The sequence below is a fragment of the Notothenia coriiceps genome, unplaced genomic scaffold, assembly GCF_000735185.1.
Source record: "Notothenia coriiceps isolate Sejong01 unplaced genomic scaffold, NC01 NC01_scaffold00035436, whole genome shotgun sequence".
In the NCBI taxonomy this organism is placed as follows: domain Eukaryota; kingdom Metazoa; phylum Chordata; class Actinopteri; order Perciformes; family Nototheniidae; genus Notothenia; species Notothenia coriiceps.
The window spans coordinates 39,971-57,341 of NW_011368137.1; the positions used below are offsets into that span (position 1 = coordinate 39,971).

The window sequence follows — 17,371 nt, forward strand, 5'->3', positions numbered from 1 at the left end:
GGAGATGGGTTACTATTTAAAAAAAATTGCAAATCTATTTGGGAACAGTGGGGCCGGGTCTAAAATCCTATATGGGGGTCTGGGGGCATGCTCCCCCGGTAAGATTTTTTTTTAAATGTTGGACTTAAATGCATCAATCTGGTGCATTTTGAGGGGGAAATAAAGAGACTACACCCATATGAAACAAAAATGTATACATTTAAATAATCATAAAATCATAAGTACATGGCCATAACCAATAACATACAATATCCAATATGAAAAAACATTGAAACTTGTTTATTTATTTGTTTTTGGTTCATTTATAGTTGTGAGTGTGTCTGGGCTCCTGAATCAGCCTCTCCCCCCTGCTCCTCTTTGAGGCAACAGCAAAGACTAGTTTTAGCTCTCAACAAGTTTATCTTACCTTTTTTCACCTAGTTAACATTTTGTTTGTATTATTCATTCATATTTTACTAATCACTACCCCCTCAAATGGAAATATGTGTTTACATAAATGGTGACCGAACCGTTTGAGACCCACTGAGATAACTTAAACTAAGTTAACTATCTAAAGACTCAGAGAGTAATTTACCTCACCAGAGCTGTAGTTATCAGCCTCTCAGTCTGACAGCAAAGGACTATCCCTCCACCCTTGTTGTTGAAACAGCTCCTTATATCCGTTAGCGCAGCTAGCTAGCACCAGATGCTAACAACAATACACGTAACCGGTGCGCGCGCTTTCTCGCTCGCTCGCGCCACACATACACCAACACACACCCTTCCGAGCTTGAATGACACACAGAGACCAATCGAGGGCATTAGTATGATCTGTATGAAAGTGGCAATGTCGGCAGGCCACGTCATGTAGACAGCCAGTCACCCTCTGTGAGGCAGAGTCAGACCCACATTTGCGCTGCGTTGCGTTTACAATATATACGTATATTGCCGGCGGCTGTACCGGCCGGTACCACTTGCCGATACTCAGTAAGAAGTGCCGGTACCACATGGGTAAAAATCAGAAGTGCCGGTACTGCGTACCGGTGAGTACCGGCCCAATTCAAGCACTGCCCGAAACTACACAAAAATTACACTTCAGATACTCAACTTCCTTGACATCCTTCACGTTTTGAAATTTCACAGATATCTGTTACGGTTCTTCCACAAAACGTTCACATGTAAGAGGTTTATCTCTCATTCAGAACAATGAAGCCTTTGATCTCTACAGAGCTCGTTAGCTCAACTATAAACACCTGTGTATAATGGAACACGATGATGTCATCACTCCAACTGACATGCTCAGAGCAGCAGACTTCAGATAGCAGTGTGCTAACAGTCCAGCCGTGGAGACATCTACAGGACAGTTTTGAGATTTCTTCAAATGCCGTTGCCATGGCAACACAATGCTCGCCTTGAAACACGGTTTTCTCATAACTTCAGTGAAAATACTCNAAGAGAGAGAGAAGAGAGAGGGTGATCAAGAGAAGAGAGAGAGAAGAGAGAGAAGAGAGAGAAGAGAGAGAAGAGAGAAGAGAGAGAAGAGAGAGAGAAGAGAGAGAAGAGAGAGGGTGATCAAGAGAAGAGAGAGAGAAGAGAGAGNAGACATCTACAGGACAGTTTTGAGATTTCTTCAAATGCCGTTGCCATGGCAACACAATGCTCGCCTTGAAACACGGTTTTCTCATAACTTCAGTGAAAATACTCATAACAGCCTAGAACTTCACAGGTTTGGTAACGATGCAGCCATCAACGCATCTAAGCGTAGTATCGGGTGTCACCAAATGCCGTTGCCATGGCGACGGACCACTCGCCATGAAACACGATGTGGCTGTAAATCCAATCGACACGGTCCAATCGTCCCCCAATCTTCACTTGTATATCACCGGTCCATGCCTCAACAGCTGTACGCCGAATCTGAGATCTCACCATAAGCCGTTTCCATGGAAACGCATCCCTCGCCATAAAACATGATGTCGCTATAACTCCTATGAAAATGTTTAAAAAGTGCTCAAACTTCACATGTGTAAGAGTCCAGCCATGAAGACATCTACGGGACAGTTTTGAGATTTCTTCAAATGCTGTTGACATGGCAACACAATGCTCGCCTTGAAAAACGGTTTTCAAAAAACTTCAGTGAAAATACTCCAAACAGCCCAAAACTTCACAGGTTTGGTAACGATGCAGCCATCAACGCATCTAAGCGTATTAAGGGGTGTCGTTAAATGCCGTTGCAATGGCGACAGATCATTTGCCATCAAGTTAGTTCACAAGTTTGCAGTTCAAATATTCTGCGGCTTTTCCAAGCCTTTTTACTTTATTTTCTTCTCTCATCACACATTCAAGCCCCCACTGTTCATGTATCATTTTAATCTAAATTCTTCACTTTCTTCTTACACATTACATTTCAGCATAGCAGTTTAGCATCACATTTTCAGCATAAAGCATTCCCACTAGCAATTTCTTCAGGAATTGCATTCTCTAGTTAAGTTTGCTGTTTTTTGGAATTGTACTTTTATTCTATATAGTTATGCAACGCATTTTGAAAAATAGGGTTTAAGTTGAACAGAATTACAAATAATCACCAACAGCAGAGTTCAAATCGTCTTTCAGCCGCAACCATGGTTTTATTACAAAAGTGACAATATTGTATAGGGTTAGATTAGATCCATAAGGCATGTGATACCATATACATCTCATAGGTGCTAGACCTTTTTTTTCTCAAATCTTCTATAAACATCGAGAAGCATAATACTAAAACAACTAGCTTGTATTGCAAAAGGTCAGAATTATGCATGAATATAAAGGCAGTCACTAATTTGCAACATAGTCTATAAAAATACAGTACAGTTGGGATGAATCTCGATAAATTGGAACAAATTATAACTTAGATATTGCAGTTTAGATTTGCCCATTATTTAATTTGTACGATAAGTCTCAGGGCTTGGAGTGGGTGGGTGGCAGAAACTTATTTAATAACATCCTTGATTTATCATTATGATGTTCAAAAAAAAAAAAAAAAGGTAAACAGTAAATGAACTGAAATATGATCATCACCTTACACATCACAGTAGTTTATACAAACAATTATAGAAGAAGCAGTCCAATGAATAATCAATGTCTTTTTTCAGCATTGCCTTCTATTCTTCTTACAAAATCAGCTGTGATTAAACACATCTGAGTCCGAGAGATGGCCCCTCTCTTTTAACAACAACATCAGACCCCTCCTCTTCCTCCATGTCACCTTCAACCCATAATCCCTCTCTGGTGTGTCAGCCACTAACATTTCGGGTGGCTGATTACATGGTGGTGTACATGGCTGAGCCTGTAGCAAGTGTGGAGAGGACGAGGAGGGATGACTACTCCCTTCTTGAATTACTTTTGGAGTGTCAACATCAGGTGGTGGACTGACACTGCTAACCTCAGTCGTGCTGCACGTTTTGGAGGCCGGTGTCACATCACCATCTGCTGGAATACTGCATCTCTCTGTCACTTGAATAGATGGATTTTCAGATGGGTCCAAACACCTACTGGAGGATGCAGCCCCATTGGAAAGTGTCTTCACATTCCTTTTTCTGAATGTGGATGTCTGTCTCTTTGGTGTGTCTGAGTGCTGTGCAGTCCTTTTGATTTGGCACGCTCCCTGTGGTTGATTTCCTGTTTCACACACATCTGGAGACTCTGAAGATTTCTTTGTGTGTGTACTCCTTTGTTGATTAGATTGGGCTCTTGACCTTGTATGAAAAGATAATGAGGGGAATTGGCACACACTCTTTTTCCTGGACAGCTGACTGGAATTGTCAAGAATGCTTGTGGCAGAGAGGCACTTTTTTCTTCCGCCTCGTTTCACTGGAAGTGCAGCTGCAACTGAACGATCAAATTCTGGTCTTACCTAAAAAGAGTAGAGGGCACATATCAAATAGTTATAATTCTGCAAAGTAACTCCCCAGAAAGGTCAGGATTAACTGCAGACACTTCCAGTTAGAACACATTCTGTGATATGAACACTGGTGTTTAAAATAAACGAGCTTACCCAAGAATTTAGAGATGAACTGTTCTGTGTCTCTGTAAAAAACTCTTTGGGATTGAGTGCTGCTCGGACTTCAGGTACATTTTGGAGTCTGGCTCCACGCACAGGATGCTCCAGGAACGGCAGGGGAGGCTTCTCTGTCTTTTTGGCTTTACGGGGCATTAATAATGATCATTCCTGAACACCTAGTGGAATTAAAACATCACTTACTCTTAACACATGTCATTTTCTGGTTTAAATACTATACACTAATGAGATATCCAAGTATACGGTTAAGGAGTCAACATTTAGCTGCGTACTTTTGAACGTTTTAATTCTAGCACGACATAGAACTTACCTAAATGTTATGCTTCGAGCTAGACATAGTTATTATTGCAAACAATTAACTCATAAATAAAACGTTAGGTATTCCATTGTTGTTGTCTACTAGGAACTTCTCTTGTTTTCCGTCTTCCTGTTGCTTACTATTTCCTGGTTTCCACCATAGTTTCCACCAACGTCGATTCTGATTGGGGGTTGGGACCATATGGTATTTTCTCTGGATCGCTATTGGTGCACATGTATACCACGTGATCAGAGTGACGGATGAGGGACCCACAGCGCCAAAATTCAAAAACGTTGTTGAGTCGACAAGGCAGCATGTAAATAAGACCAAATGAACCATTATACATATTACGGATCCTTTGATTTAACATCGATTATGTGCCAATTGTTTCAACTATTAGCAGGAGACAAGCAAGGCGGAATTGCCTGAAACATCACAGTAATATGAAGGTTTGGCTTTATCTAGTTTTGTTACAATGGTGTTATGTGCTAGCTGATAACCTGCGTGATAGCTAGCTGCCTTAGCTTAGCTTACATTTAGCTGACGTTGACTGTAACAAGGACAATGTTACAATGTGATGTTAGTAAAGGTTTGATGCCACAAAACAAAGATTTCCTCCATGATATGCATTTTGTATGTTGGTGCATTTATTTCTCATGACTCAAATGGATGACACATTGAACCCCGTTTAGGAAATGTGACATTTTAATATTTATAACCTCTGTATTTAAAGAAACATCGGTGCAAGAAAAAATTGGGATGTTTTACCAATAATTTAAAGAAAGCCTTTAATTCGGCATACCTCAAAAGACAAATAATCCATTACTTGCAACGCTTCTTGTTGCAACACATAGCTAGCTAACGTTAGCTATCTCGCTTTTATTTGCTTTAACACAGAAGCCACCTGAATCGGTTGTATAATCTGCGAAACCTTTCAGATTACATTTAGTCGCTTATCTAAATCACTAGCCACGTTTTTCTGAAATACTTAACTACTTTATATGCTATTTAAATAAGTCAGTTGTGAACCGATCTAAACGTTGGCTGTTTGCCAGGGAATCAGCGGTAAACGTTAGCAAAACACGCCAACTGCAGCTATTTAACAACTGTAGTTCTAGAAGGCAAGTGTCGCCAGGGAACAAAACCTAGTGATCCGGAGACAGGCTGCTAAATCTGCGCGATACTGCATCTAAAAAAGCAAAAAAGGGTCAAAGCGGAGCTGAATTTCACCTATCAGGTCTATATTATTAGAATATAATTCGACCTACCAATGCACAGTATGTGTGCTGGTATTTGATATTCATTAATTTCTTCGTGTCAATCTAAATAGTCAAGCGTACAAAGCAACGGTTTATAACCCGCCTGCTTTCATTGTTATCCAGCTAGCTTAGCATTGATTTCATACCTTCTGCCAGGTAAACTAACCTATTTCCAGTTAGCATGGTGTGATAAAAGTTGACCTTTAGGAGGTTTTGAAACAATATGGTTGTTACATCAATTTTTTGTCTTTGTGTTACAGTTGTACAGAATACCAGTGAACTCCTAGGAGCATTTGATGATCATGAGACGGAGCCCAAGGAGACCCCTGATCCTCAGAAGAAGAAAGTTGCCCTTTCAGCAAAATGATCCACCAGCTGCTGAATTGAAAAGCCAAGATGATGCATCGGGCTCCAAAGAACCTTCTAAACCAGCTGCCACTCAGAGATTCCCCGATGGCATCCGCATTATTGATCACCCTTCCCTGTCTGACACACAGGTGGTGGTTGTCCCCAAAACAGCAGACCTTCAAAGTGTTATCCGGGCCCTCACTGCCAAAGGAAAAGAGTGTGGAGTCCAGGGGAGGAACAAATTCATCCTTCTGAGTGAGAATAGCAGCCGGGACAATGGATCTTTTTGCCAGCCTGCTGCTGAAGGGGATGACGTCTCGACAGTTGATCAAACAGCGAAAACAGAAACGATGCACCGCTCCCCGGATGCTAAACATCTCACCGGACTTAAAGCATGTATGGAGACATTTGAAGTCTTTCATAGCTTGGTTATCTGTCTTTAATCCTCCCTTTCTTGAAGCAATAATGTTTTTTCCGCTTTCTTTATTAGTGAATAAGGAACTTGAGTGTGGTCCTTTAGACGACAGCCTCACCAATATTCAGTGGCTCGGCAAAATGAACACATGTGGCTTCCAACCAGATCCTGTCAAGCAGATGGCCGGCAAGGAGAACCTCACCATGAGTTCAGGGACTTTTCAGGTCAGCTGCTCCTCCTTGTCACCTCAGTGGGACTTTTACTGCTGATGTGATAACATGTATGTCTATGTGTGACACTGATCTCAGCATGTCCCCTAAACACCATCCTTTCAGTGGCACACCACTTTATTGTGATATACAGTTATCTCTCTAGTATGGGGATTACATAACACTTGTGCTGCTGAGTTAAAATTATGTAAAACTGTTGATAACTGCAATATTGTATTAATGAGGAGTTTATTGTAACGGCTTAATTGAAGTTGTTAATCAGTTTGAATATTTGTATGGGCCAGACATTTTAAAGATGGTATATTAACTGCATGAGCTTAATGGATTAAGTCGGTTTTAACTCTCGTAGTTGATCAATTTCTTTTCAAAAATGCTTTTGTTTTTCCAGGCATGTACTTTTTTTTACGGTTTTTTACATTCCTATTTCTGAGTGAATCCAGAATTAAGAGGTTTGAATGACTAAAGATTGAGGAGTAAGCCCTGTGTAGAATTAAAAAAACAACATATCAAGTTAATCTTAACATTTGTGTCTACAGTTCAAAAGATGGATCTTGTATTGAAGACTCTTTTTCTTTATTTCTTTCACAGGCGCGAAATGCACTAATTGATGCAGAGTCGGCTCAGCAGCCCATGTCAGAGCGCCCACCGTACTCCTACATGGCCATGATCCAGTTTGCCATTAACAGTGGGAAGAGCAGGAGGATGACACTGAAAGAGATTTACATGTGGATCGAAGACCACTTCCCTTACTTCAGAGAGGTGGCCAAACCAGGATGGAAGGTGATTTTTAACAATTTATATATAATAATTTATAAATAATATAGCAGATATAAGTAATTAAATGTCACTTACTGTAACATGCAATCAAGATTTGTGTTTCTTCTCTATAATTACAGAACTCCATCCGCCATAACCTCTCTCTGCACGATATGTTTATTCGTGAGACGTCACCAGACGGTAAAATCTCTTTCTGGACTATCCGACCTGAGGCCAACCGATGCCTGACTCTTGATCAGGTGTACAAGGTGACCACAAAATACATGCAACACTGAAACTGAATGAATGTTTTTGCCTTAATGTTCTTTATTTTTTATTCTTTGATTTCATCATGATCAACTGTTTTTTTGGTTTTAAATCATCTTTGTTTTCTTCAATTCCACATCTTTTTCTACAGCCTGGTTGTGATCCAATGACCGCTCCTGTTACGGTGCCAATGCTTTTATTTTCCAACCAAGTAAGATGGCTTGATCCTTTTAAATCTCTAGGTCCAACAGTCTTCCTCTTTACAGTCAAGCAGCAGAAAGTGGAAAAGGGACAGAAAATCTGACATCCACTTTCACTCTGAGGTCTAGGGAGATCTTTTTCTTACAGGAGGAGAGGAAGTGAGCAGCAGATATACATCCATCATTTCTCCTTAAAGTGTAGGGACATGTATAAGAAGTCTATCTTTAACTTGTGTCTGTTCTAGCTCGCCCAACGCTGAAACAAGGGAGAGAAGCTTGTCACTTAAGTGTAGTCAAGAGTAGTACAGTGAGGCCACTGTTGGATTTAACTGTAAAATAATGCTATGTCATTTCCTTTTTCTTTCCAGCAACAAAAGAGAATGCTTCCTGATGCAAGAAAAATGCCAGTTAGCTCTGGTGAGTGAAATTGGAAAAGTGAAAAAGAAAACATGGCAGATAAAGTCAGACATTCTCATTAAACCGTTGTGTTTTCTATACTCAGAGAGAAGGATGAAACCTCTTCTCCCTCGAACCGATTCCTACTTGGTTCCCATCCAGCTGCCCGTCAACTCCTCCATCTACCTTCCGCCCGCCCCGTACCCCCCCACTTGCTTGCAGCAGAAACGGCCCACTTCAAGAGGAGCCAAGAGAGTGCGGATAGCTCCTAAGGTAAAGCTCTTGTCATGCGCTGCAGATTTGTAGCACGATTAGAAAAACATCAGGTTGTCTGGTTGGATATTGTCAAAGAATTATGTGTGGGAATGTTTCTGGTACATTTGTCAAGTGCAGGTTTTATGTGAAGTGGACATTTCACACATTTTTAAACAACTGAAAACACATCTTTTTAGATCAGCTTTTTTTTTACAAGCGACACCCCCACTTTTTTATTTTTGTATTTAATAGATTTTATTTATTTTATTTTATTTCATAGATCTCTCAGCGACACCCCCTTTTCAATTGGTCTTTAAATCTTATTTTTGCCATTATTTAAAATGTTGTAATTGTTTTATTTATTTTACGGGTTTTATTATTTAATTCTCTTAAGTCTTATGTCTGCCTTTATTTTACCAAGAGGGATTATTATTATTATTATACTATTTTCTTTTACTTATCACACCTTTTACCTCCCTGTGTCCCTTGATCTGTTATCATGTTGTTATGCTGCATTTGTGCAAAAAGGCTTTAAACGTATAACCTGGAGCGAAAGGATATTAAGCCTATTATGTCCGACAGGTGATGCAAAGCGACGCCCCGGCAGTAGTGCTGCATCCTCAGAAGAACGAAGACCTCAAGGTGGAGGTGAAGGAAGAGCTGGTGTGTGTGCCGATTAAATGCGAGACTCCTAAAGCCCCTCCGAAGAGACAAGCCAGCAGCTCTCGGCGCAAACAGCGGCTGGTTCACTCTCTGGACGAGGAGCCGGTCCTCCTCTGCCCCGATAACACCTTCTTGGACTCCGGCGTAGTCTCCGACGCTTCCACTTTCCAGGAGATGCTGACCACGGAGCTGGAGGAGCCTCAGGAGGAGGAGGAGCAGCAGAGCCCCGACCGAGGCTTCTCCTCCTCAAAGACCCCCGTAAAAAGCAGCAGCCACCTGACCTCCTCCACGCCCAGCAAGCCTCCCTCTCTCGCCCTACCCGAGCCCTGGAAGGTGACCCCCCTGGGCAAAGGGAGCCAGAGCGCTCTAGACTTTAGTCCCATCCGCACGCCAGGCGGTCCTGCAGTGACCCCCCGACACGATTACACCACCTTTAGCTTCAACAGCACTCCCTTTAAAGACTGTCCTCTGTTTAGCTCCCCCAGAGAGCTGTTCACAGTCGCTCCCCCCCCTGCAAGCACAGACTCTCCCATGGAGGGCCTCAGAAGCGACGGCTCCGGAGGGCTGCTCCATGCGGGAGGAGGCGCCGCCAACCGCTCCATCACGGAGGGCCTCGTCCTGGACACGATGAACGACAGCTTGAGGGAGATCCTGGTGGACATTAGCTTCTCTGATCTGGTTGAGGAGGACCTGGGTATGGCTAATATCAGCTGGTCCGAGTTCATCCCTCAATTTAAGTAGAGTATGGGCAAAAACATTTTCGACCACATGAAAACACTAGAGGAGAAAATGGGGGAAAAAGTTCCATTTCAAAGTTCCTCTCCACTTTCTAGCTTTCTCATTGGTTATTTCATTAAGGGCTTCTTTCTATAAGTGAATGTCTTCCTGTTTTCTTTTGATCCTTCATCCTACCTATCATATCTATGTATGTGAATGTATGTTGATTTGCACATTTTAATATATAATTTAGCTTTTGCGTATGTAAATGTAAAGACAATATATTGCCTGATAAGCCAGCCAGATGCGAATCGACTTGTAGATTGCGAGATTGTTAGCAATAAACCGTAGCAGAGGATTACAAGTAGCGCTAACAGCAATAGGGTTAGAACCATCTTCACCACAGAGAGCACCGTGTTTTAAGGACGTCTTATGGAGCAATATACTAAATATTTTGTATCTATCTAGCACACTTTGTAATAGTTTTCAGACGCAATTGTATTTTCTTGTGAGCACAAACAGAATAGCTTTTGCAGAACCATCTTTGGAGGTCAGAATGGGAGATATTCCGCGTTCTGAAAATGTCACAGAATAATGTTTGGCTTTAATATTTCCTCCAAGTTTGTCAGAATGCTTGTTTGTATGTGAGAGGGATTGCATTGCAGTGATCTGTTAACAGTTGCTGCTGAATGGAAAGCAAGAGTGTTGTGGTTTGTAGCAAACAGATTTCGTAGCATGTGCCTTTTTCTGTTTTCTGAAGTTGTTGTTTGTTCTGACTGTACAATAAATCTGCTGGTGTTGGCACATTTTGTATTCATTATTGTTTTCGATGAAAGACGGCTTTGATTTCACTCCACTTGCTAACAATTAAAACATTTAAATAAAGATGTTTCCAGCCTTACACGAACTATACACTACTTAGCCTTCTCATGTGTATTCCATCTGTTAAACTACATAGCAATACCTAATTTATTTACACTTGAGTAAAAGGTAAAAAACATTTATAGATTGTTCCTTACAGAACTTGGGCACTTAAGCAGAGATTTAGATGTTTCTGATGAATGAGAACTAGAGAAAGCCCCTCCTGAAACTGAAATGGTGTTAAACTTTTTCTCAAATTGTACAAAAAAAGTCAGATAAACCAGCTGGGTCATTTGTAGTTTTAATAGTTTTCTCAAAACAGCACATTACAGTTATTTTAGCATCAAAATGGACAGCTAAAACGGGTTCAAACCCGTAACAAAATAGTAATCTAGGACTTCTCAAGGTGTTATTCAGTAGAAAGCGGTCTTCAGTATGTTCGCACTTCCTGCTGAGCCACTTCCAAAAGGATCTGCAGCTGCTTGCTCAAGTAGTCTGGGGGAAAGAAAAGAGAGTTGTGTTGAAAAGGATTTGGATTCTGGCAATACTCAAGATAAAACGTGTCAAATTCCTTCTCTTTGTTACAGTACAAAACATCACTTTTATACAAAGGGCTACGTCCAAATCTTACCTTTGCTGCATTCTCTCCTAACATTTTTACAAAAGGACAAGTGTGCAGATTTAGGTGTGACCTACCGAAGAAGCGTCTCCATGAATGGGGCAGGCGGTAGCGGTAGACGGTCAGATAGTACACTGGGACCCCGGTCAGGGTGAGGGCACAGCTGATCCCTGTGTTCCAGGGGTCCGAGTACAGAGAGAGACCCACGATGAAGAAGCAGACCACGGTGAAGGTGACCGCGATGACCAGTGGCACCTTTGGGTGAAAATAAAACAGGTCAGTTCGCTTTATTGTGGAGATGTCTGCAGTTTGAAACACTAACCTATTATTCTCTCATTATTATTATTAAGCTAATTTTCTGCAATATTTAGCTTATTGTACTTTGTTTCTTCATGCACTATTTTATTGGTTTCGTTTTATGTGTTATATGTGTGTATATATTGCTGGAGGGACTTAAGATGTTCATTGCCCTATCTACACTGTAGCTGCTGTTTATATGACAATAAAGCCTCTGAATCTAACCTTGAAAGGTCTTGGGTGGAGGGGGAAGCGATATCGATGGATGAGCATCCCCAAGGTTGCCAAGGCGATGAAGAACCAGCGAGAAAAGGAAGCAAAGTTGATGAGCTGGTAGATCTCTCCTGTCATTAACATCACCACCACCATGGGGTACTGCAGACACAACACAAGTATAATGACTGATCCATACTCAGTCTGCTAAGTGATATGAAACAGACAATAGACATAATAAATATTGCAAATATGATATGCTTTTTTAGAAATCAAGTTATTGGTTAATTAGAGATCCTCTGAAATATCACATCATTTGTGCATACAACATAAAAATACCGTGTTACAAATGAAAATGAAAAAGTATATAATATTGCATTGTATATCAAAGACATTTTCAATTACTTCTTTATTATTATTTTTTGATTTAAAACCAAATATACATTAAGTATCCATACTTGCCCGTTGAAACAGTAGTTTGACAAAAAAACAAAATGTAAAAAGCTAACTTTATCAGCTTAACCCTTTAACTGCCGGACCAAGAAAAAAGCTATGGAAAAATTATTCGTTTGCATTTTTTTTTATCAAATGGGCCACATATAACCACAAACCATTTTTTTTTTTCGACTGACCACACAGTTTTGTTTTTATGAGCCTCTACCAACTGGTCGAGCTGGCCTGTTATGGTAAAAGTGCATTTTCAATAATCATCATATACAGTACAGTATTTGTATGCATCAAACTCAAATAAAAGACAAACTGAAATACATTTGTTTCTTTTATGGAAAATTAGCAATATATACAACCAGATATATTCATAAAAGATAGTGAAAAAAGTTTCAAAAACATAATTACACCTAGCTGAAGGGCTTTCTGTTCAAACCACAGTGACATCTAGAGGTTGTTTTGTGCATAACATGCCAACCAAAGGGTAGAGCTGGCTGAATCAGTTAAACTTTTTTTTTTTTTTTTCAACAAGATATCAAGACACAAAATGTGCTCTACCAAATGTTGGTGCTGGCAGTTAAAGGGTTAAGAAGACTGTGGTGGAATGTTAAATTAATAGATTGTAAGAGTATATAAGTGCTTTACCAATAACAGCACAGCAGGCAATGGTGTGTGTCTGCGGATGTGAATCATGGAAAAGATCGGAGGCCAGTGACCCTCCCTGGCTCCCACAAACAGCATCCTGCAACACAAACAGTCAAAACAAGACTTCCAATCAGGCCGTTAACATTCCTGGCTCATTTCAATCAAAAATATGTTCCTAGATTACCTCGGTGCCCCGAAGAAACCACCGTTAAGCGCTCCAAGGCAGGAAAGGGCAACTAGAAAGGGAATCACGGAGGCCATTCCCTGGAGAGCACGGTTGGCAAACGTCTGCAGACACACAGGATTGGAGCATTGTAACATACAGTTTCTATTTCTCAATGATTTTCCTTTTAAATGCAAGGTAGCAGCACAGCACTGACCACAGCCACGGCTTCAGACAGCAGCAGCTCAGCAGGAGTCATCATGGTGTAATAGGCCACGTTAACAAGCACATAACAGACTGTCACCATCACCATGGAGCAGATTATTGCCAGCGGGATGTTTCTGTCAACAAGCAGTGACATATGATATTATTTATGAGTTAACAATGCCTTAACATATAGATTAAGATGGGACAGATGTTGGAGCAAATATACCTATTTGGGTTAATGACCTCTTCTGTGACAAAGTTCAGATAAAACCTAAAGGAAAAGGGGATACACAACAATTGTTTGTATTATTACTGGTTTATTATAAGACAATAAGAACACATAAAGAGGTTTTAAGCCGTCATTCATACTGTGATAAAATATTCTTACCATCCACCGTAGGCATATAGGCCATTATAGAATGCCAGCGGCAACCTATCCAGTGTTATTGACTCGACTTCAAAACCGTTCTGGAAGTTCTCAGTTTTTCCTGGAAAGAAAAAAGAAGAACATGAATTGATGATCATTTAACAGCTGGAGAGACATCTGTATCCTCATAAGGAAACAATTGCACCCTCCCACCTTTGGCCAGTGCGATGAAACCGGGGACGATGATGAGGACCAGAGCAAACATCTTGATAAAAGTCAAGGTGACCTGAGTGCGGGAGGCCATGGTCACACTCCAGCAGTTCACCACCACCACAAACGCTACAGAGACACAAAGACAAATATAGAAAAACAGAAGGTTATGACTATGTTTATGTATGGCCATGTCGGGTAATGGTGGATAGAAGACAGAGGTATAAAAGTACTTACTCAATCCCAAGATGCTGACAAGTTTGATCAGTACTGTGGGAGCATCACAGGGTGCATAGAACGGCTCCACCACATAGCGGCCAAACGCCAGGGACACATAGGAAGCCACAGAAGGCCTGGACATAAACAAATGTTGTTAAGTAGTCTGAATTAATTGATAAAAAAAAAATGTCTTTCTTTCGTCATTTTCTTCCCTGGTTATACAGGCTACTCACTTAATGTTACACTCAAAAGGAGGGTACAATACAAAAATACCAGACGCAGTCAACGGCTAACTATGCAAACATTCAGACCGTCACCCAAATTAAATTCATTAAATGTGAATACATTTAAAATGGACAAACCTGATGAAAAAGAACTCAGCCCAGAGTCGTAAAAAGGCAGGCAGTGGCCCCAGTGTCTCCAGTAGATAAGTGTAGTGGCCCCCTGATTTTGTGAAGCTGGTGCCCAGTTCAGCATAGCACAGGGCCCCTAATGGAACAGAGAGCAGCAGATTAAAGGTAATTAATTTAATCAAAACCATTTGTGAGGTGTAGAGTCACCAATCAGTGTTATTGTTTGAATTAGACACATTATATCATGATGTGGAATGCAATTTTTTCTAAATATATAAATGTTTCGTCAGGCCCGTGGGTATTGTATGTAATGTATTAATTTCAGAATTATTTTTATTCATTCTTTTATTTATTTAGGAAAGTATTTATTCAGGCATTTGTACCTCAATAATATGGCAATAAACCTAATTTCTTTGATTATCAATTATTTTCAAAATGTGCAAAAGGTTCACATCATGGAGATTGAGTTGTTACATCGTCAATTATTTTAGTTGTTACTTTTAATAATTGATGGATTGAAAATGCATTGACAGACATCTTAAAAGCAAATTGACACTAAGATGAAACAAATAAAAAAAGTGAAATAGCCTGCTGTGACGGAGCGGGTCACAGAGTGACTGACTCCGCCACTGACAGCCGACACACACACACACACCACACACCAAACATTTCTTGCTCTCTTCCTAAAAATTAACCATGCAATTTATTATTTATTGTGCGATTGTGAATTTGTTAAATGATTATGTTAAGACGTGGTTAAGCTGTTTATGTTTGGGTCGGATTTTTTATGTTGACAATGTGGTTTGAGTTGATTGTGTCACCTGTGGACGGTGAGCCTGTGGGAGGGGCCATGGGTTAAAAAGGGACGGTGTTTGTTCCTTGGGGTAGTGAGGACTGTGAAACTCGGAAGAATGTTGCAGAGAAGGCAACAGCTGGGACGTGTTCGGGTTTTTGTTGCAGAGAAGGCAACAGCCAGAACACGTCTACTCTGAAGAGTGATGGACGGCCTTTGTCTTTTATTTTGTTTGTTTAAGGTGCGCTGTTTCGTTATTTTATTTTTGATGCTGTTATTAAAATGTTTTGGAGCTCAACCCAACCGACTAAGCCATTTTTTGAACGGACAATTGAACCCCGTCCCATACCCCTTTTTAAGTTTAACATCATTTTGAGATTTTACCCTGAGGTGTTTCTTACTGTACACTCTGTGCTTTAAAACCCCTCTCTCTAATGCTCTGCTTGGCCTATACTGGCAGGCATGGCAGATGCTACAGTCTCTCTCTCCATCCATCATGGTGTGTTTGAGCGGTCACCGCATCCTCTTCATCAGGCTCTCCTCTTCCCCATGTGGCACTCAGTCAAACCCTGTGACTAAGGCAGCAACACCTGCAAGACTTCTGGTTGGTCTGCACTCATCACTCTTCTGAAGGCAACAACACCACACTTCCCCCAACCCTCACACCCGACCTCTTCTATATCCTGCTCTAACCTTGCACAGACCCATTTTTTTGGAGTTAGAATTGCCTCAGGGCACTTTCACAGCAAAACCTCCGCTCAATTTTTCAGACGTGTCACTGGGATCACCGGGCATCCCGCTGACTCTGCTGAGAGAAGCAAAGACTGAGTGGGGCCATAGGCCTGGGTTATAATCTCACACCTCATCCAGTACCGTCCGTTGAAATCTCTTCAATTATACAACTGGCATGAGGATGTGTTTTAACGGCTGGAGGATGTGCATTAGAGGAGAGGAGCAGCTTGCCTGATGGGTAACTGTGTAGCTGTGTCCCAGTCCGTCGGCTTGGCTTGCTACAGAGCTATGCAAAGTTAAACAGGCCGTGGTCTCACGCGCCCAAAACTCTCTGTCATTTCACATAATTTTAGCAGTGGGGCAGAGGTCTTGCATAAGCGGCTTAAAAAAAGAAAGGAGTGGAAAAAAAAATTATAATAAAAAAGGTGATTACGTTTGTTTTGGTAGACTATTTGATGTCGGCATGACTTGCAGCAAATTAAGATACATTATTCCAACACAATGTTCAATTAATTCTGGCTGTGTGTCTTTATGAAACACAAACACACACGATGGCAGTGTGTAGATAGTTTGTAGAAAGAAAAGTGTTACACCTTTAATTACAGTGTTCCTCCAGACTGAAAATAACGTCCAAACAACCTTAAATGTAATACCGTTTTGCAAATTAATTGGATTATGTGAATACTTAAGTTCTCTTTCATCATAACAAAAGCAACAGTGGAAAAAGCTGGAATCCCTTCGCAAGCCACGTAGGTCCGAGCCCCGGCTCCCCTGTCAATAAAGACTACAAATATCCCTTCGTATGATCATAGCATGACACATTTCCATTCCACTGATCTCACATACACAGACTGTACACAGAGAGACATCTGCTTCCGCATTAAAGTTAACTAGCCATATGCTCTCCTCTCCTCTCTCTCCCCCCTCCCCTCTGTCCATCACCACTCAGGAGATGGAGGGATGACCTTCCGCTGTGAGGTAAAAGCGACATCGGCCTAACTCAGCAGAACTGCAGAGGTAGAGGTGTGGGAATTAAGAGCTTCAACAGCAGGAGTGCCAGAGCCGCTGTGATAATGTGAGGCAAAAGAAGAAGTCCCAAAGAGACGAAAAAGGGGGGGATAAAGAAAGGAAGGAGGAAGAAAGCGCGAGAAGATGTGGTGAGAGGAAGGAGCAGTGTTGCCCTGCAGGTGCTGAGTCATGTCCTTGCTCAATTGTGCGCATCTTCACTTTTAAGTTTCTTCAATTTTCATTTTTCTCTTTTTGCTGTCTCATACTCCTCCACCGTCTGCATCCTCTCCACTTCACATTTCTTCCTCTAGCCTTCTCTCTCTTTAATGAGCAGTCTATGCCCATGCCTCTGTTCTATCATTAATGTGGTCTGTGCAGAAGGAGACAGCTGCAGAATGAA

The 17,371-nt window shown here is 41.2% G+C and overlaps 3 protein-coding genes across 4 annotated transcripts; 1 reads left to right on the forward strand and 2 right to left on the reverse strand.

The window, feature by feature from the left end:
* Positions 1–2,487: 2,487 nt before the first annotated feature.
* rhno1 (RAD9-HUS1-RAD1 interacting nuclear orphan 1) lies at positions 2,488–4,479 on the reverse strand. Its single transcript, XM_010791331.1, has 3 exons — positions 4,344–4,479; positions 4,010–4,191; positions 2,488–3,868 (listed from the first exon to the last, which is right to left on the reverse strand). Exons 2-3 carry the CDS (start codon positions 4,166–4,168, stop codon positions 3,134–3,136), a joined length of 894 nt encoding a protein of 297 aa, XP_010789633.1. The 5' UTR covers positions 4,169–4,191; positions 4,344–4,479; the 3' UTR covers positions 2,488–3,133.
* Positions 4,480–4,607: 128 nt separating this feature from the next.
* foxm1 (forkhead box M1) lies at positions 4,608–10,182 on the forward strand. 2 transcript variants are annotated; one of them, XM_010791333.1, is made up of 9 exons: positions 4,608–4,647; positions 5,851–6,334; positions 6,429–6,577; positions 7,172–7,363; positions 7,480–7,608; positions 7,758–7,817; positions 8,175–8,223; positions 8,309–8,475; positions 9,040–10,182. In XM_010791333.1, the coding sequence occupies exons 2-9, from the start codon at positions 5,887–5,889 to the stop codon at positions 9,859–9,861; spliced, it is 2,016 nt and encodes a 671-aa protein (XP_010789635.1). In that variant the 5' UTR covers positions 4,608–4,647; positions 5,851–5,886; the 3' UTR covers positions 9,862–10,182. The 2 variants fall into 2 exon arrangements, with proteins under 2 accessions (XP_010789635.1, XP_010789634.1); XM_010791332.1 differs by having other exon boundaries at positions 4,623–4,780.
* Positions 10,183–10,989: 807 nt separating this feature from the next.
* Positions 10,990–14,626, reverse strand: LOC104962836 (cystine/glutamate transporter). Its single transcript, XM_010791335.1, has 11 exons — positions 14,448–14,626; positions 14,104–14,219; positions 13,870–13,995; positions 13,678–13,777; positions 13,516–13,560; positions 13,300–13,423; positions 13,104–13,207; positions 12,920–13,016; positions 11,840–11,989; positions 11,395–11,572; positions 10,990–11,193 (listed from the first exon to the last, which is right to left on the reverse strand). The coding sequence occupies exons 1-11, from the start codon at positions 14,624–14,626 to the stop codon at positions 11,129–11,131; spliced, it is 1,284 nt and encodes a 427-aa protein (XP_010789637.1). The 3' UTR covers positions 10,990–11,128.
* Between the last annotated feature and the right edge of the window lie 2,745 nt (positions 14,627–17,371).

Bases quoted from the DNA above. Each gene is read 5' to 3' on its own strand.
- rhno1 (XM_010791331.1), bottom strand. From the start codon at position 4,168: ATGCCCCGTAAAGCCAAAAAGACAGAGAAGCCTCCCCTGCCGTTCCTG. The intron at 3,869-4,009 runs GTAAGCTCGTTT...TACTCTTTTTAG, and splicing joins GTTCATCTCTAAATTCTTGG to GTAAGACCAGAATTTGATCG.
- LOC104962836 (XM_010791335.1), bottom strand. From the start codon at position 14,626: ATGGTTTTGATTAAATTAATTACCTTTAATCTGCTGCTCTCTGTTCCA. The intron at 13,561-13,677 runs GTAAGAATATTT...CTTTTCCTTTAG, and splicing joins CTATATGCCTACGGTGGATG to GTTTTATCTGAACTTTGTCA. The intron at 11,194-11,394 runs GTAGGTCACACC...TCTTTCCCCCAG, and splicing joins TTCATGGAGACGCTTCTTCG to ACTACTTGAGCAAGCAGCTG.
- foxm1 (XM_010791333.1), top strand. From the start codon at position 5,887: ATGATCATGAGACGGAGCCCAAGGAGACCCCTGATCCTCAGAAGAAGA. The intron at 6,335-6,428 runs GTATGGAGACAT...TTTCTTTATTAG, and splicing joins TCTCACCGGACTTAAAGCAT to TGAATAAGGAACTTGAGTGT. The intron at 6,578-7,171 runs GTCAGCTGCTCC...TTTCTTTCACAG, and splicing joins TGAGTTCAGGGACTTTTCAG to GCGCGAAATGCACTAATTGA.